This window comes from Pituophis catenifer, unplaced genomic scaffold (assembly GCF_029215685.1).
Source record: "Pituophis catenifer annectens isolate HBS135680 unplaced genomic scaffold, rPitCat1.0.hap2 SCAF_6, whole genome shotgun sequence".
NCBI classification, from domain to species: domain Eukaryota; kingdom Metazoa; phylum Chordata; class Lepidosauria; order Squamata; family Colubridae; genus Pituophis; species Pituophis catenifer.
Genome location: NW_027256886.1, coordinates 91,354,240 through 91,374,185, shown reverse-complemented (window position 1 = coordinate 91,374,185; position 19,946 = coordinate 91,354,240). Strand labels below are relative to the sequence as shown.

At 43.2% G+C, this 19,946-nt stretch overlaps 1 protein-coding gene across 1 annotated transcript; it reads left to right on the top strand.

Moving 5' to 3' along the window:
* Positions 1-254: 254 nt before the first annotated feature.
* On the top strand, positions 255-16,883 carry PLAU (plasminogen activator, urokinase). Its single transcript, XM_070945578.1, has 10 exons — positions 255-317; positions 2,492-2,549; positions 3,714-3,818; positions 4,080-4,254; positions 4,971-5,062; positions 8,572-8,755; positions 10,577-10,722; positions 12,540-12,680; positions 13,700-13,845; positions 16,532-16,883. The coding sequence occupies exons 1-10, from the start codon at positions 255-257 to the stop codon at positions 16,718-16,720; spliced, it is 1,299 nt and encodes a 432-aa protein (XP_070801679.1). The 3' UTR covers positions 16,721-16,883.
* Positions 16,884-19,946: the final 3,063 nt, after the last annotated feature.

Here is a 19,946-nt window from a genome sequence, read left to right as displayed (position 1 = left end):
TATTATGTTGGCATGCTTCCCTTAATGACACTAATTCCTATCCACTCTCTAATTCGCGTTGAAGTTCAAAATGGGTAAAGAGAAAAGCTGTTACGAGTCAACCACTCCACCGGTTCCCAAAACCGGGAATGGAGACAAAAGGGTTTAGCCAAGGGGTTGCCCCAAATGACAAATTTATTCTTTTCTCTTTTTTTCAGAGTCCAGCAAAAAGAAGAAGCAAAGTCACTGAAAATAGGAACCTGTTGCCTAACGAGATGAATCCACTAGTCGTCCTCTTTGTCATGCTGAGCGCATTCATCGCAGAGATGGCAGCTTCGGTACGTTGTGCAACCCTCTGGGGGTACAACTGACCATGGCTGGGACTTACTTCCATTTTTGGACATAAATATGAAGCTTGCGCTCCTACCCATGATCCAAACTTATTTTTAGCCCTTTTTTTCTTCCCTTCCTTGTGGCTTTTCACTTGTAAACGTGGACAAAGTTTTGTCTGGGTGCTGCGTTAGTGAGTTGGCACTTGTAACTGAGCTAACCATGTTATAGGTTTATTCTAAAGCAGTAAGTGACTTCAACATTGTGGTCCCTGCCCAGGGTTGGGCTTCAAAAGTTATAGCAAGGGGTTCTTTGCCCGGTTGCTGGGTGGGCATGGCCATGGTGGGCGTGGCCTAGTCAGCCTCCTGCACTACGGTGGGGTGTGTGTGTGTTTTTGCCCTCCCCGGGCTCCAGAGGCTTTTCTTGAGCCTCCGGGAGGGCAAGAACAGCCTCCCCAGGCTCCGTAGGCCCTCTGGAGGACAGAAACAGGCCCGTTTCCGGCCTTCCCAAACTTCCGGTTGGCCCGTTTTTCACCCTCCGCAAGCCTCCGCACATGCCTTGCACTTACCTGCATCCAAAGCGGGCCGCATGGGGACTCCTGGAAGAGGCGGGGTGGGATGGGCGGGGCCAGACAGGAGTGGGATTTGGGGGTTCTCCGAACTGCACAGAATCTTAGCTAGAACTTCTCCCAAACCCCTGCGAACCCCTGGCAGCCTACCCCCTCCTGGTCCTGTGTTACTCCTTCTCTTTATGTACTCCACATTTTTTCCCAAATACTGGACTGTTTTCTAGGCTTTTGATTCTTCTGGCCTTCCTTTCTTAGGCCTTTGACCTGCTCTTTGTAGAGTAGCTTAGAGAACATCTTGCTGCTAACATCAGGGTTATCCACAGCGGGTGGTAAAAAATATTCAAGTCAGTTGCTGTGATGGTTTGATTGAAGTTCTTCCCATACATAAAAACAAGCTGAGCTTTAATTATATCTTTGTAGTTGCCATATTTCCTTTATTAAAAAAAAAAAACATATCCCTGGGACACCCCTGAGGTAGCTCATCTAATCACTCTAAGGATATAGGACACATTTTTAGATAATAAAATGAAAGCAATAACAAGATAAAACGTGGAATAACTGAACAATGATAGATTGCAATCTAAGGCAAATGTGTATTATTTACTAGAAATATATAAGTTTGATTGAACGTAACAATTATGATTAACTTCGATAGTATTATTTGTATTAGAATGTATGACACCCAGATGTCACACTATTCAAGCATTGATATGATACATTTATTAAAAATAAAAAACTTGGGGGGGGGGGGGAAAGGATATAGGACAGTGCTGTCAAACTCGCGGCCTGTAGGCCGGATGCGTCACGCACTGGCCATGCCCACGCCCGGTTTAGGGAAGGGGGAAAAAGCCATGGTACATGACGCCGTGTGTTTGACACCCCGATATAGGAGAAATCTCTAGGTCCCAGGCGGAGGGGGGCAATTAATATCCCCAAGGGGCGACACGAAAAACTGGAACTGTTGTGGAGGATTGAAGCAACAGTGCTGGGAAAATGCATGCATGGACATACATAAATTGAAAAAAAAATAACAGTTGCCTTCAAAATAAAGGCAATTCCCATGGGCTGGACAGGGAGATCCAGAAGTGGCCTGGGGACTGTAAAATGCCCAGCTTTGCTCTACATGTGTTCACAAAATTATTTTAGTAATTGGACATCACTGCAGATGCCTTTGTGAATGCTGCCTACCGTTTTCTGCTGTGTCTTTCTTTTAAAAAATCATCTAGATGTTTTAGAACCCATAACTTTCCTTTCGAGCGGAGAACTGTCCCAACTTTTTGTAAGGCGCTACATTTAATCAAATCAATTTTAATTTATTACATGTCTTAAATACAGCTTAATTTGATTTCTCCATCAGTAGGCAGTCTTTTTTTTTTCCCCCTTTTACATTAATAATGCAGTTGAGGAAATCAATGTTTGGAGGGGCATATATATGCTAACATCTACCAGTAACTCTTCCTGAATTATTCTCACTGGAGAAAATAAATGGGATCCAAAGTTTTCATGAGGAAAAACAGGAAAAGTCCTGTTTTGTAGCTGGATCAAATAAGAAAATAGTTGTTAATATGTTAATCCATGTGTGTGTGTGTATTTATAGATGTTCTTATGTTTTAGACTTACCATTGGCAGAAACAACAGAAGCTGCCAAGGAAAATTAGGCATGACAACAAAGGTAATCATAAATTTTTCTCCTTTTTGTTAACCTTTAAAGACTGCTACAGTTTGGTCAAGTAGCAAATTACAAATTGCCGCCACGTGTTTTGGTCCTTAACCTCTAAGGAGCAGCAATTTTCACGGGGTGGGGGGTGGGGGGCAGGGAGAGAGCAGTTTGGGTCCACTAAATCAGGGGTGTCAAACTCAATTTCATTGAGGGCCACATCAGGGTTGTGTTTGACTTTGGGGGTGTGTGGCTAGGGTGGATGTGGCCATGTGGCTATGTCCTGCAGCCCACGCAAGGCCCTCCCGAGCTCCGTTTTCGCTGGCAGAGGGCTGCAGGAGGCCATCACAGCCAAAACAGAACTCAGGAGGGCTTCACGCAGCCCTCCCGAGCTCCGTTTTCATGACAGAGGCACCACAGGCTGGTCCTTTGCTGTTTCCAGCGTGGCCCCATGGGGCAGATCCAGTGGTGGGTTCCTCCCGGTTTGGCTGAGCCGGTAGTGGTGACGATATGACATCACCGAACCGGTTCTCTTTGTTCGGGAGCTGGGCTCTCCCGTCCCCGCCCCCCACATTATTCTTACCTTTTATTTGGCCCCGCCCCCAATCTATTTGCTGCCTCCTGAGTCCCAGCTGATCGGCTAGAAGGAAAAAAACTGTGTAACTCTTACCGCGAGCTTCAAAGGGCCGCCCTACAGCTGATCAGTGTGATGTAGACTGGTGCCTCTAAAAACAAATGAGTAGACCGATGCCTCCAAAAGCAAATGGATAGACCAGTGCCTCCAAAAACAAATGGGTAGTCCAGTGCCTCTAAAAACAAATGAGTAGACCGGTGCCTCCAAAAACAAATGGGTAGACCGGAACGCTCCAAGAACAAATGGGTAGACTGGTACAGCTCTGCAAGCAGTTAAAAGCCTGGTAGACCAGTACCTCTGCTAAATCTTAAAGAATTGTCACATGACCATCAAACCAAGCCCACAAAATAAGCCACACCCCCAGAACCAGTAGTAAAAATTTTAGAACCCACCCCTGGGCAGATCCAAGCACCCCACGGACCAGATCCAGCCTGAGGGCCTTGAGTTGAACACCCCTGCACTAAATTCATAGTGTACGTAACACATGCTACATATTTATGTTGTAATAAAACATATATTTTTCCCCCCAAATATCTGATTAACAGGTTGTGGCTGTTTGAATGGGGGAACGTGCTTGACGTATGGTCTGTTTTCTCGAATTAAGTCCTGCGTGTGTCCTGAAGGGTATAATGGAGATCACTGTGAGATAGGTACTTCACAATTTATTTATTTTTTTCATTTCTTCAGTTGGGAAACTGGTTGGGTAAGATAAACTGGCATTCTGATACACATCTTTGTACTCTCCCACAGCCCTGCTTCAACCTCCTTTGTTGTTGCAACAGCCTCTTGTGGCCGGAGGAGGCTGTTACAATGACCTAAACTGAGGAAATTGAAGCTTCCTTCTGTGGTTTCCGAAATCAGCACTCCTCTCTCAGTCATGACTCAAGAGTTGACTCTTTCCTTTCCTCCAGATGTTGAAACCAGATGTTACACCGGGGATGGCACCGACTACAGAGGGACTGAGTCAGAGAACGAGAATGGAGAAACGTGTCTGCCTTGGGACTCCCACTTTCTCAAGAGGTGGCCCTACAATGCACACATGGAAAATGCGCTGGAGCTTGGCTTAGGCAGACACAACCATTGCAGGTAATAATTTTAAGTATATATAATCTATTGCCCTTTCCAACCAGGGTTGTGTTTCCCGCCTTCTCATCTATACATTTGGATGGGGCCTTCTGAGGTTTGGCACGAATAAAAGCAATGATGCAGATTCTGCAACTCTGGTGCCAGACGACATATTCGTCTCAAACTTTTGAAGAACTCATTTTTTCCCCCTTCTTTGACATAGTCTCTTAAGGTGGCCAGGTGCAAGGCTAACTTTGTTTCTATCAGCTAAATGAGAGACTGTTTGGCTGCGGCAACATGCCATCAATCAAAAGTTATTTTTCAGAAGGTTCAGGATTCGTCGTCTTTTGTCAAATGATTATATTTATTTTATTTTATTTTTATTATTCACATTCCTATGCCGCCCACTCTCCGAGGACTCTGGGCGGCTTACACCAAAGACAGTATACTAAATAGCATATTGCCCCCTAACAATCTGGGTCCTCATTTTACCCACCTCGGAAGGATGGAAGGCTGAGTCAACCTTGAGCCTGGTGAGATTTGATCCGCTGATCTGCCGAACTAGCAGTCAGCTGAAGTAGCTGCAGTACTGCACTCTAACCACTGCAACACCTCGGCTCTTCTTTATGAAGTTCTTGCAGGGTTAATGCTGCAAGGAACCTTTAATACTGATCTTAGAGATCATTTTTGATCTTTCAGAGTGTTAATCCTTACGAAGATGTTTTATGGTTTTCTAGGAATCCTGATGGCAGTTCTAAGCCATGGTGTTTTGTTCGGAAGGGATATCGCACTTCTGTGACACCTTGTGACATACCCACATGTCAAAACGGTAAGTTGTTATATGGATAATGATGAGACCCAAAATTGGAGAGTGAAGAGGTGTTAATTACATTCATGTGAAGTCAGCTTGCCATGTCATATTTGAAATCTGCAGTTCTTGAAACCCAAGAGTGGACTAAGAGGAACAAGAGGCTCCTTAATAGGGGAAGGTATATGGTGTTGCATGAGCCTTCTGCGCATGCGCAGAAGTTCAAAAATGGGATGTAACGATGTCCCGGTGGGTGGGCAGAGCCTCCTGCCGCTGGCCCTACTGGTTCACGCGAGCCGGATAGATCCGGCCGGATTTCACCGTTGATGTAGGGAGGGAAAACGGGGACCACAGATAGAAGATAGCGGATTTGTGATTTGGAAACTTTACATCACAAAAGGATGTGATGAGGTCACAGACACAAAGCGGAGCCCGAGAGCCTCAGTTGCTAGAAGGGCTAATGCAGTTCTAGGTTGCATTAGAAAAAGCACTGCAACCAAAATGTGGAACATCTATTTCCTTCTACTTTGCACTGATCAGACTATTGTGACACCTGTACTATTGTGTAATAATTTTGGACGCAATATTTTGCAGAAGAATATGCCAGATTAGAACAGGTTCAGAAGAGTGTGCTGTCAGGGTTCCGACCGATGCCCTAATTAAATCATGAGCCTCGAACCAAACTTCCAAAGAAATCCAGTTATTTATTAGGAGCTTCATGTCGGCACGTTCCAAGTGAAGCCAACTCTGACCTCACTTAATTCACGCCCCGGCTCTGACCCTATTTCCCCCCTCCCCCCAAGGTGTGTCATCAGTCACCCCAATGAAGCAATTTTGCGGGTTGTAGAAGTCCCTCCCTCCGGCCACTGTGGGTCTCCATGGAGATGGCCTTGACATAGTGATGGCTGGAATGTGCTTTTGTTTTTACTGAAGTGCAATTCCCTCGCTGCAGCTTCGATGCTCGGTTCCCCATCTCCTGCCTATGGCAACTCGAGAGCAGGTCAGGAATGCTTCGCAAGTTGACATGTGACAAATATGGTATGGGAGCTGGATGACATACCACACATGAGGGCAGGCAGAAGAAACTTAGGATAGTCAGTTTGGAAAAAAGATAAATAAGGAAAAGATGAGAGATCCAACCTAGAACTAAGAAGAGACTTCTTAACAGTGAGAACAATCAACCAGTGGAACTGCTGGCCTCCAGAAGTTGTGGGTGCTCCATCACTGGAGGCTTTCAAGAAGAGAGTGGACAGCTATTTGTCTGAAATGGTATAGGATCTCCTGCTTGAGGAGAGGTTTGGACTAGAAGACTTCCAAGATTCCTTCCAACCCTATTATTCTATGTTCTATGATGTCTAGCACTTAATAAAAGTGTACCAGGAAAGTCAGGAGTTATTTTCCGTAGCACAAAAATAGGACCATCAATAATGGTTATAAATTTCAGCTACCTAGAGTTTGAAAAGATTTGTACAACAGTGAAACAATGTAGGTTGCAGGTTCCCCATCACCAGAGTTTTTTAAAGGAAAAACTGGAGACTCACCCAAGAATGGTTTAATTGGTTTTCCAGCAGATTGAAGAAAGTAGGACTAGATTACAGTATCATCCTGATTGCTTCTACAATTCTACAGGTTGTTTTTTTTTTTAATTTGATTTATATGCCGCCCTTCTCCGGAGACTCAGGGCGGCTTACAATGCGTTAAGCAATAGCCTTCATACTTTTGTATATTTATACAAAATCAATTTATTGCCCCCACAAACTGGGTCCTCATTTCCCCTACCTTAGAAAGGATGGAAGGCTGAGTCAACCTTGAGCCTTGGAGAGATTCGAACCAGCAGTAATTGCAGGCAGCTGTGTTAATAACAGGGTGCTTAGACCACTGTACTATCAAGGCTCTTACCTTACCTCTTACCTCAGTTCCATGATTCAGTAGAAAAACAGCATGTTACAAAAAATGTCTGAGGAAAAATGCATATATTTATGAAAGTAATGCATTAAAATGCATTATATTAAGAACTTTTATTTGTATATTATATTTGGTGGGTAAAAATGTAATAAAAATGTACACATTTAGAAAAATGCAGAGAAAAAGCAATAGGTTGCAATGTAAACTTTTAAATATTATTAAATTTGGTGAATCCAACTTGACATATTCACGAAAACAGCCGAGTATGTGAGAAACAAAGTCAAAAAAAAAAAAAGGATAAACGTGTCCCACTTAAAATTAAAGTGTGTTATATTACAGAGGAACCAAATTTTATTTTGAGAACCAGAAGTCCTGTTTGGCAATTGCTTTTTTAAAACGTTTTTAAGATGTTCTATTGTAGTGCAGAGGTGGTGGATGTCTCAGGGCAGTCCATTTTTAAGTGGTTTTACAGGAGCTTAAAAGTGTTCCCAGAGTGAGAGGGAGATTTTCTTCATAGCTTATCCATTGTCCAGAGAGTTTCTCTTTGCCAAGCCCCTTTTAGCCCTTTTTAACCCAATTTGCAAATCTGGACAACGGGAACTACCTAGATTTATCTAGAACAGGGGTGTCAAACTCAATTTCATTGAGGGCTGCGTCAGGGTGGTGTTTAACCTTGGGGTGTGGGGGGGCAAGGTTGGCATGGCGAGGGTGGGTGTGGCCCAGTGGTGGGTTTCAAATTTTTTTACTACAGGTTCTGTGGGTGTGTATTGGTGGGCATGGCATGGCTTGGTGGGCGTGGCTGGGTGGGTGTGGCAGGGGAAGGATACTGTAAAATCTCCATTCCCTCCCCAATCCAGGGGAAGGTTACTGCAAAATCCCCATTTCCTCCCGATCAGCTGGGACTTGGGAGGCAGAGAATAGATGGGGTGGGGCCAGTCAGAATTTTTACTACCGGTTCTCCGAACTACTCAAAATTTCCACTACCGGTTCTCCAGAACTGGTCAGAACCTACTGAAACCCACCTCTGGTGTGGCCAGTTTGACGTCACTCATGTCGGGGGCGTCTGTGGTAGCCTGAGCAGTCTGCCAGAGAAAATGGGCTCCCAAGCTCCATTTTCAGCTGCAACGGCTTCCTGCAACCCCCTGCCCATGAAAATGGAGCTCGGGAGGGCTGTGGGAGGCCATCCCAAGCTCCGTTTCCATGGGTAGAGGCACCACGGGCTGGTCCTTTGCTTCTTTCCAGAGCAGACCCGTGAGCCAGATCTAAGCACCCCATAGGCTGGATCCAGCCTTGAGTTTGACACCCCTAAACTAGAAGAGAGGTTGCAAATAATGGACCTTCAGGTGATTTTCACCTGGAGCTCCTGCAACCTCAACAAGGGGAGCTGGAAGAATTCCAGTTCTGAAGCAGCTGGACGGGCACCGATGTCCCCATAATTGAGCTCTTTGGTGCTCAAGTTTGGTTGGCTGAGAATCTGCTTTAGTAAAAAGGAGCCATTTTAGAGGAGATTTCCCATGACAGAGAATCTAGTGTTTTGTGTGTGATGCGATGAGGGCAGAAGGCTTGCCTGTTGTCATTGGAGCAAACCTTTGAGGAATGTGTCGTCGTCTTCTTTTGTTTCATAGGCAGGACGTGTGGCCAGAGGAACTTAAGCAAGAACTTCAAGATTGTGGGTGGGCAGACGGCCTCTATTGAATCCCAGCCTTGGATAGCCACCATTTTCTACTCCAGAGGGAATCAGTTTTTTTGTGGTGGCAGCCTCATTGACCCCTGCTGGGTCCTTACAGCAGCACATTGCTTCACGGACACGTATGTACCCCACCCAAACATCCTTTGCCTCATCTTCATTGCTAAGTCAATTGTCTGGACCAGAGGTCTTCAAACTTGGGAGCTTTAAGACTTGTGGACTTCAATTCCCAGAATTCTCCAGCCACAAGTCTTAAAGCTCCCAAGTCTGAAGACCTCTGGTCTGGACGTGTCAGTTTCTACAGCAGTGAAAGGAGGGTAGTCATCTGATTAATATAAAATAATCTCCTAGGTTTATGCAGAAGTAATTGTTGTTGTTAGTTGCAAAGTCGTGTCTGACCCATCATGACCCCATGGACAACGTTCCTCCACGCCTTCCTGTCCTCTACCATCCCTCGGAGTCCATTTAAGCTCACACCAACTGCTTCAGTGACTCCATCCAGCCACCTCGTTCTCTGTCATCCCATTCTTCTTTTGCCCTCAATCATTCCCAGCATTAGGCTCTTCTCCAGGGAGTCCTTCCTTCTCATTAAGGTGGCCAAAGTATTTGAGTTTCATCTTCAGGATCTGGCCTCCCAAAGAGCAGTCAGGGTTGATTTCCTCTAGGACTGACCGGTTTGATCGCCTTGCAGTCCAAGGGACTCGCAGGAGTCTTCTCCAGCACCATAGTTCAAAGGCCTCAGTTCTTTGGCGCTCAACCTTCCTTATGGTCCAACTTTCACAGCCATACATTACAACTGGGAAAGTTCAAGAAACTTGACTATGCACACTTTTGTTGGCAGGGTGATGTCTCTGCTTTTTAGAATGTTGTCTAGATTTGCCATAGCTTTCCTCCCCAGGAGCAAGCGTCTTTTAATTTCTTGGCTGCAGTCCCCATGTGCGGTCATCATGGAGCCCAGGAAAATAAAATCTGTCACTACCTCCATTTCTTCCCCATCTATTGCCAGCAATAGAGATGACTGGATGCCATGATCTTACTTTTCTTAATGTTGAGTTTCAAGCCAACTTTTGCCCTCTCCTCCTTCACCTGCATCAAGAGGCTCTTTAGTTCCTCTTCTAAATTGCAGAAGTATTATTACCTTAATAAAATTAGGAAAGACCTATTTTCCTAAAACTAGATTTGCAACCACATCTTATGTTATTAATTCTGTATTCACTTGAAAGCGAAGTCTCCTTCAAGTTGAGTTCAGTTTCTGACAACCTTAGCAACCGTGTGGGAAGTGATTTGTTCTTATCATCTTCTGGGGATGTTTTCCTAGTGCCCAATTTGATTTTTGTCCTGGTGCTTCCTCTGATCTCCTTTCCATAGAGTAATCTGGCTGCACCTGCTCAGTTTCAGAGCCCAGAAGAGCCCAGGTGCTCTTCTACCCCTCCTTGAATTGGCAGCCCCAGTCCTGCTCTCTATCCCAGGGGTCTCCAACCTTGGCAACTTTAAGACTTGTGGACTTCAACTCCCAGAGTTCCTCAGCCAGCTTTCCTGGCTGAGGAACTCTGGGAGTTGAAGTCCACAAGTCTTAAAGTTGCCAAGGTTGGAGACGCCTGCTCTATCCTGTTTCCATGCCTCTGTTCCCAATTAATGCCAGTGCTCCAGGTTAAACAAAAAAACCCAAGAAAAACCAAACAGATTTTGTGCCCCCTTGAGGTTGACTTTGGATGGAGATGGAAAAACTGGGCAAAGACCAATTTAAAAACAAGAACAGCTAGAAATGACTTAGCTCTTTCTCTTCGAGCTGAATTTTACGAAGCACTTGGTGTGTCTGTGCAAAGAATATAACGAGTCAAATAATTGTAAAGGTTTGACTAGTAAACAACAGAATGAAATTGCATGGTGGAAATTCTCTCTGAAATTTACAGCTGTATTGTATTTGCCTTTTTTTTTTTTAGTGACCCTGATACATCCAAGCTCATAATTAGGCTGGGGAGGTCTGCAACAAATACCAGCAATGCAAATGATCAAGAATTCAGAGTTGAGAGGCTTATCATTCACGAGGCGTTTTCAAAACAAACTAGAGATTATGACAACGATATCGGTAAGGGGCCTTTTTGCATTGTCTTCCTGTCCAGCACTAAACTTTCTGATTTGATTCTCATGCTGATGTAAGGTCCCAAAATGTACTTGAGTCACCAGAATGCCAAATAGAGAGACTCAAGAAGAGGCTTGGAAAAATATCAGCTTTAATTTGTACAAAGAAGAGCTGGGTAGACCATACCACTACATACAGACAAAGAGCATGCAGTGAAAGGCCACACTTTGAGGAAAGTATGACGTCCTTTTATACCTTCAGAGGCATTAGCGTAGTACCCAATTCTGGCCCATGCCTTCCTTTGGCAGTGCAGCAAGGAACGGGGGTTGAGTGCTTAGCAACAGAGGGGCTGGGTGCTTAGCAACACAGGTACCAGTCTCGGAGTTTTACACAAAAACAAGATAACCCAAGTGAGATCCTTGGTAGGAGCAAATGGCAGAGGCCATTCCAATTCTTACAGGAGCAAAGCAATTCTTATAGAACTGAAATAGCAAGTTATTATGATGTCCCAGTAATTCTACCTATTCTATTATTATGTCCCTACGCTGAAATGCAATATGAGGGATGGTGAAATAACAGTTTAGAAAAAGTTGTGAATACAAACGAACTCTTCTCTCCTTTTCTCCAGACTCGTGAGGTGTTTATTCACTAATAATATTTTTTGAGAATATTAACATTAATGTCAGTATAGTCAAACATTTTGAGAACCAGAAATGCCATCTCTCCTTTTTCTGGAAAGAGTGCATGTGTAGAAAGTTAAAGAGATCAGTTTAATATTTAAGGAGATTAGAGTTAGACAGAGACCAATCATTCAGGGTTAATTTGATTGCTATTTTAGCTCTGGTTTTGTTTTTTTGTTTTTTTTAAATTTGATTTATATGCCGCCCTTCTCCGGAGACTCAGGGCGGCTTACAATGCGTTAAGCAATAGCCTTCATACTTTTGTATATTTATACAAAGTCAGCTTATTGCCCCCACAAACTGGGTCCTCATTTAACCTACCTTAGAAAGGATGGAAGGCTGAGTCAACCTTGAGCCTGGTAAGATTCGAACCTGCAGTAATTGCAGGCAGCTGTGTTAATAACAGGGTGCTCTAAACCACTGTGCTACCAAGGCTCTGGTTTGTGATATGTGTGCAAGAACTTTGATTTCACAGTTCAATTAGATATAAATGAGGGAGGAATGTTGTTGCACATGTACCTAATTCTAAATTTGCCTATACTTAGCATAGGGCTAGTGAAGTAAGTGAGCTTTAAGTTAACAGAGGTCCCATTGGTTTCGTTGTATTAAATACGAATCCAGCTAATTTGAGTCCAGTGTGACTGATATCCGATGGGGATCAGTATTAATTGATTAATATTTATTTCTTAGACCAGAGGTCTTCAAACTTGGCAGCTTTAAGACTTGTGGACTTCAACTCCCAGAATTCTCCAGCCAGCATAGCAGAGCTGGTTGGAGAATTCTGGGAGTTGAAGTCCACAAGTCTTAAAGCTGCCAAGTTTGAAGAACTCTGTCTTAGATCAAGTAAAGAAAACAGCTACTTGAAAGCTACAGTATATTTCTACCTGTGATTACAATCTAAATGATTGTTTGGAGGCTGGGGGGAAGACCAAAGATTTGGATTTTGTAATTTAACTTTGGAAATAAATTTATCAACAGATAAATGTTGAGTTAATACATATGAAGACTCAAACATATTAAATTATTTGGAAAAGCGATGGATTAGGTGATACTTTTCATCAGAATAAATAATTGAAGGGAAAGTTTTTACAAAAGTTTATAGTTTTGCTATATTCATTGTTTTCCCCTTCTCTCTTCTTTTAGCCCTAATAAAAATCAGATCCTCTTCTGGCCAATGTGCGAAAGAGTCGAGCATTGTCAAAACCATCTGTTTGCCCTCAGAGAATTTAATGCTGAGAGACCATTCCCACTGTGAAGTTTCTGGCTATGGAAAGCAAAAGAAAAGTAAGTGCATGTTTTTCCCCTTCCTTCAGGCATCTCAGAGTATGGAAAAAGACAGACAAGATGGTGGCCACCAGAATATGGTTGAAGCTCCACCTATTTTTATATGTGATGCATGATACATGTGTTGTGGTCTGCCGGCAGCCTGCGGAGCTGGCAGCAGAGTCAGACAGTGAAAAGGCTGGGGAGGAACATGGGCCAGTCCTGGAGTCTGGGGAAGGCTCTGACGAGGGCTCTGCATCAGAGGCAGAGATGGGGCCAGGGCTATTGGGGAGTTATGTGCCGACTCTGGAGCCTCCAGAGTCTGACGTCAGAGAGGCAGAGGAACAGGGGGAGCTTGTTCTCAGTGCGCGCATGCGCAGAGCTGCCAGAAGGCAAGAACCGTTAAGACAAAAGGGGCGACTCAGGAGTAAGGCTTGGAGATGATTGTCCTCTCCCATAAGACATAAAGGAGAAGCAAAGGCACGTGAGCCTTTGCAGGAAACAACTTTGTTTGTGCTGGTCGGTTTAAATTCTGCAGCTCCGTTTTGACTCTGTGCTCCGTGTGGCCTTGCAAAGCTAATTGCCAATTAGGTCTTTGGCAGCGTGTCAAGGGAGATAAAGGTGGGTGCTTATCAGCCTTATCCCGAAGGACTGCGGCAGACTTCTGTCGGACTCTTTACAAACTATTTGTGACTCATCACGGGCTGTGAATGAACAGAATTCACAGCTGTTGAAATAAAAAGAGGGTTTTTGGAACTAATGGTGTGCTTTTTACTGTCTGAGAAAGCCTAGGTCAGAACAAATAGGTGGAGTTTTGATCAAGTGATTATGGCCCCTATTTTGACTGTCTGGACCATATCTGCAGTTCCACCCTTGCAAAGCCTCAAATTTGTGAAGAATAGTTTCTGCAGATATGGTTGGAACATGGGCTACAAGCAAGGGTTGGGCATGTGGGAATCCTCATTCCCTTCTGTTTTCTCTGAAGTAAAAAAGTTCACATCCACTTTGTCCCACACCGGTTTTATCTGTTTTGTCTACAGCGGCCATTTACTACTCACGAGTACTGAAATCAACCAGTGTACAATTAATACCCCAGTCCACGTGTAAAAGATACTACGGGGGTCGCAAGGTGAACGAGAACATGCTCTGTGCTTCAGACCCGGAGTGGAAGTCTGACTCATGCAGCGTAAGTTTGTTTAGGGGACATTTATACATTTGGTAACTACAGAATACTCTGGTGTAAAGAGGGCTACGCAGAGAAGACTCGTAATATGCTAAACTTGCCTAATCTGGGATGGGTGGAACATAATGTCGCAATATATGATCAGAATTCAACGGTTGCTTAGCACATTGGGTAGACCCAATCAACATGTTAAGCCACAATAGGGTTTTCTTTCAACTGTTTGTTAGTGACCATTTGAAGTTACAATGGCACTGAAGAAAGTGACGTGACCATTTTTCACACAAGTGTCGTAGCATCTCCACATTCAAAATTCAGAAGCTTGGCAACTGGCATGTATTTATGAGGCTTCCAGCATCCTAGGTTCATGTGATCCAGGAGTGAAATTCAGCAGGTTCTGACAGGTTCTGGAGAACTGGTAGCGGAAATTTTGAGCAGTTCGGAGAACCAGCAAATACCACCTCTGGCTGGCCCCAGAGTGGGGAGGGAATGGAGATGTTGCAGTATCCTTCCCCTGCCACACCCGCCAAGCCACACCCACAGAACCGGTAGTAAAAAAAATTGGATTTCACCACTGATGTGATCCACCTTTTACGACTTTCTGGTAAGCAAAAAGTCAGTGGGGATGCCAAATTCACTTAGCAACCGTGTTACTAACTTAAGAACTCCAGTGATTCACTTAGCAACTGTGGCAAGAAAGCTCGTAGAATGAGGGAAAATTCACGTAACCATTGTCTTACTTAGCGATGGAAATTTTGGGCTCAATTGTGGTCGTAAGTCGAGGACTATCTCTACATGTTGAGACACAGCAGCTGAGATTTGCTAAGCAGGCTTAACACTGAGTGGGTTGGTTGGAGGTCATTCATGGACAGGAGTGTGCATGCAGAAACTTTTCATTGGGGAAATGTCAGGGTCCCAAGTAACACCCCCAACAAAAGAAGACTCCGAGGCAAGAATTAGAATTTCCTCAAAGTTCCATTTTATTAGAGATGGTCACATTGGCACATCTGGGAAAACCCGAATCTGAAAGCTTCCAGGTTTTCCCCACCCAGAGGAAAGTCCAAGTCCCTGCCCAGCACCCACATATACATCAGAGCCAAGGTGGCGCAGTGGTTAGAGTGCAGTACTGCAGCTACTTCAGCTGACTGCTAGTTCAGCAGATCAGCGGATCAAATCTCACCGGCTCAAGGTTGACTCAGCCTTCCATCCTTCCGAGGTGGGTAAAATGAGGACCCAGATTGTTGGGGGCAATATGCTATTTAGTATACTGTCTTTGGTGTAAGCCGCCCAAAGTCCTCGGAGAGTGGGCTGCATAGAAATATGACTAATAATAAAATATGACTAATAAATATACTAATTTATTATACTAATAAATACCGTCCCAACTGGAGATGCCTCCCAGTCACACCACTTCAGGTGCAGGGCAGCATGTCCTTGACTCTTAAAGAAAGAATGTTATTATGGCTAGATATCTCTCCATACAATTCCCCCTCCCAGTTTCCCACAGCACTAAACGTGGCAGCCCTGAAGATCCAAAGTAAAAGATGGCTTCCAGGACTGACAGGAATATGTTCTGCCCTCTCCACTTCCTTGTTTAAACGTGAGACAAAGTTGGCATGCTGCAAAACCAAGCTGCATCCTTGAGCATTCATTGATCTTTCCATGATGTCGCTCATCAGCATAAGCCTGCTTGCAAAATAGAAATGATGGGAAGCTGCAGCATGATGCTGGGTTGGACACCCAAGGAAGAAGCAAGCGGGGACTAGAGGCCCCTTGGCAGCTGGCTTCTCGTACATTGTTTTGTGACGAGGCCTCTGAGCTGTTAACTTGCAAGACTCAAGTTCCCTCTGCTGTGGTTTCTGTTGGGCTGGTCTTTCCCTTGGATCTCAGGGATCTGGTAAAGATGAGATACTTGATGTTAGGGCTGAAGCTGCCACTGCTTCTTCCTGTCCTTGGAGAAAACTGCCACTGTTCTGACCCTGCTCCCAAACACGACAAACCCTCTGTAGTTAAATAAATGTTCCCTTTATTAGGAGGCTCCAGCAGCTCCAGCAAAATGTCTCTCTCTCACAGCAGGCTAACAAGTCTGTCCGGCAGGGAGATGAATAGTTGTCTGCCACACCTATTCATCTCCGCCCCCTGCCTTTTATCCCCAGAGATAGGGTGGGGCTTCACTCGCAGCAGTGGCTCTTCCTTCCCAAGGACCGGCCACCTGTTGACTCTCCATCTGAGGGCTGATGGATGGCCCAGGCTCCATCTCTGTCTCTCTCTCTGACAGTTCCATTCCCTCTTCCACCTCGGAGGTCAGCATCAGATTGCCTTGATGCTGACCCTGACTCCCACGCCTCCTCCTCCTCCTCTGATTTGGCTGCCAGAGTGACTGGCAGCTGACAGGCCACAACAAAGTCACTGCTGTGATGAAAGGAATAGGAATAGGAATAATAGGAATTGAATTGAATTGAATTGAATTGAATTGAATTGAATTGAATTGAATTGAATTGAATTGAATTGAATTGAATTGAATTGAATTGAATTTTTTATTGGCCAAGTGTGATTGGACACACAAGGAATTTGTCTTTGATGCATACGCTCTCAGTGTACATAAAAAGACAAGACCACAACTGAAATTGTGCTTTCAAACGATGCTACCTTCCCTTGCTAATAAACCTTCCATCTTGCTTGGTTTTTCCAGGGAGATTCAGGTGGTCCCCTCACCTGCATGTCCAACGGCAGGATGGTGCTCTATGGGATCGTCAGCTGGGGAGATGGCTGTGCAAAGGAAGAGAAGCCTGGCGTGTACACCAGAGTCAGCAGATACATCCCTTGGATTGACTCCAACATGAATAAAATCCATTTCAGAAGTTTCTACCCTCCGAAATGAAAGGGGAGGGGGGCGTTTTCCTTTGCTTGGCGTTAGCCATGATGTCAGACACGTGGAATTTGAGCCAAGTCTTTGCAGGTGTTGAAATGCCAAGCCCTGTGTTGGAGTTGATGGCTCTTTTCAAGGACTTGTGGGATTCATTTGTTAAAGTTCGGGCAATTTCTCTTTGGAGGGACAGATGCTCAACCCATTGCTGGGAACAATACAAAAACTATCCCAAGACAAGACATTTAAGTGGGATTTAAATCATGTCCCACAGAAGAGTTGGCGTGATACAATCAGTGGGTTTTTTTAAAAAAGATTTTAGTAAGATTTTAAAATCGACGATTAACTTACTAACAGGTAACGCTGTTGTACAGAAATGTACAATTTGATATTATTTTAAAATATTGCAGTATTAATCTGAATGAAATTTAAAAGACTTTTAACGGGGGTTGCTCTGTCAGGTTGATATTTGCTATTATTTAGCTGACTTTTTAACTGCCTTTTTTTAAAAAAAATTCAAAATGCAATCTGACACAATATTGAGGTAAAGATACATCATTCCTCAGTACTTATTGACATTCCAGTTTCTATGAAAATAGTAGTGTAGATACAACGATACATTAAAAAATTACTGGTAGATTTTACTCTAGTTGTGTTTTACACGTGAAGCAGTCTTGCCACTTGTTCATTAGCATCTTCCCAACTATGTTGGAGATAAAATAAGGTTTTAAGCAAATGATCCATTTTAGGGCCCACCCGAGAATATTTTTTTCATCCTCAAGTTTTTGTGCCACATACAATTTGAAATAATTGCAATGTGGTAAAAAAAATGTTGGGAATACCTGTGTGCTACTGATGACATTATTAAAACTCCAAGATTAGAGTCTTCATTATTTCTCTAAGCAAGTAAGCCCTTTTCTAAAATAGTAGAAAGTTTTTAGGTCCATAGAGAACTTTGGCTGAGCCATTCGTGCAGAAAAGAAGCAGAATATCTCAAGAATTTAAAAAAAAATGGAGGCAGGAACAAAATCCATAAGAAAGTGCTTCAGTTGAAATTAATTGGAGCTATGGTTGATTTTGAACTTATTTCTGGTATTACTTTTGTTTTAAAAGGTCAGAAATGTATTAGACATTTGGTTTAAAAGCCTTAGGAAGCAAGGGTTAGAAAATATCTGAAATTATAATGTTCAGAGTTAACATTTCCCTGCTATAAATTCGGAGTGTTGTATTCAATGTGGTTAAAATCATCGCTGTACTTCAGCATCCTCCATCTTGGTCTTCTAGAAGCTTCCGCGGACCCTTGGTCCCTCTCTTAATGACAGATCTGACTGTAATTGTTTAGCAGTAAAGTGACTACATTTTAGTAGGTGTCAAATTCCACCAGCGTTCAATAGCACAAGGCACAAGAAAAAAACATTTAATACCGCTGAGATGAAGAGCCAAACAGTCCTTGACAAAGACAAGACTTGAGATGGAATGTTGGAAATTCAATGGGACGCTCAGAAGTCTTTGATAAAATTATGAGCCGTAGCAAAATGATGTAAGTTGGTAACGCAGACATGTCTACAGTTTTAAGGTCAAATGTATTCTCGGATAATTCCATAAATGTCCCACTTTCCAAATGCATCTACCATCTCTTCTGAATTTAAATATAACCTGAACAAGGCTGGAATTTGATCAACACAAGTAGTCATGAAAATGTTGTTTAATGCAGGGATCTCCAACCTTGGCAACTTTAAGACTTGTGGACTTCCACTCCCAGAATTCCTCAGCCAGCTTTGCTGAGGACTTGTGGACTTCCACTCCCAGAATTCTTCAGCCAACTTTGCTGAGGACTTGTGGACTTCCACTCCCAGAATTCCGCTGGCTGAGGAATTCTGGGAGTGGAAGTCCACAAGTCTTAAAGTTGCCAAGGTTGGAGACTCCTGGTTTAATGTATAGTTTGGCGATTTACTTGTTTTCTGTGACTCATATATAGTATTAGCTTTTTATAATATTCTTTTATTCAATGAAAAGATCATTTGTAATGGGGGCTGGTACCCTTCCTTGTTATTTAATATTTTTACTTTATTTAACTTATTGTTAATATATATTACAGGTTTAAACAAAAATAAAATTCCCTGTTAATAAAACAGAATTGGTGTCTTCTTTGGGGTGCTCTTAGGATCAAGCTATTCCACCACCAGAGGGGAGAAGTGATTCACCCACTGGAATAATGTGAATGATGTAGGAATAGTACAGGGTCAGCTATATGAACACTGAAGGACCCTCTTTATTTACATTATTATAAGAAAGAAATGTGCTTGTTTAGAAATTTCACTAAGTCAGCTAAATTCCATTCTTGGTAATATATATCTTCTGAGGGGCCTAGCTGTCAAGGATACAAGAACATCCATAAGAAACAAAAAGTTACTTATTATCCAAAAGCAGTCATGAATCTATGCATCAGCAATCACAAAATTAATAAAGGATGTTTAGCTAAGATGATCTCATGTATTAGAAATTAATGTATGAATTTAGTAATATAGAAAATGATGAAAATATCAATCATCACCTAACAAATATATGTTAACCATATATGGAAAACTGCTGTGCTTGCAAAATCCTTTGTCTTGGAGATGTATAAAAGCAGTTGTATCAGAGCTCTTCTTTGTTCAGAATTGCAGATACAAATCTGATTCTGAAACTGCGCAATAAAATGGTCTCTGGCTGACCCAGGAATGTTGTTTGGTCCCATCATTCCATAACAGGAAGGGATCAATAAAAGGGGTGGGGGGGGTGGGACCAGGAAACCAAGATCAGAAACGTAATAAGGAGTTTGCAATGAGAAAAGTAAGACTTCCTTGCTAATTCTCCACTAATATTTAAGATGTGGCACATTCACAACAAATAATGCCGAAGACAGGACCCTTTCTATTATTCATACTAATCACAATTGATTGTGTTACTAGATCATACGACTCTTCAATAGGATTAACGATTTCCATATTTCTTAAAACTTCAGGTTAGCCATCATTTTATGGCAATGTTCCTTTTTCCGTCACACGTAGCAGTTCGGCCATTGTCCATCTGGGGGAGACAAAGTATAATTTGCCGTAAAAACTTGGGTGTTCGCGTCCATCTCCCTTTGTGCTGGATGGAATTTAGCAACCGTTTTCAAACATGATTTTGGTTGGCCACATTCATGCAAAAAATACTTGCAGGGATCTTAAACACAGCCACTTTAGACGAAATCCAGTCT

Coding starts and splice junctions, on each gene's coding strand:
- PLAU (XM_070945578.1), top strand. CDS start 255: ATGAATCCACTAGTCGTCCTCTTTGTCATGCTGAGCGCATTCATCGCA. Junction 318..2,491: donor TCGCAGAGATGGCAGCTTCG/GTACGTTGTGCA, acceptor CTTATGTTTTAG/ACTTACCATTGGCAGAAACA. Junction 4,255..4,970: donor GGCAGACACAACCATTGCAG/GTAATAATTTTA, acceptor ATGGTTTTCTAG/GAATCCTGATGGCAGTTCTA.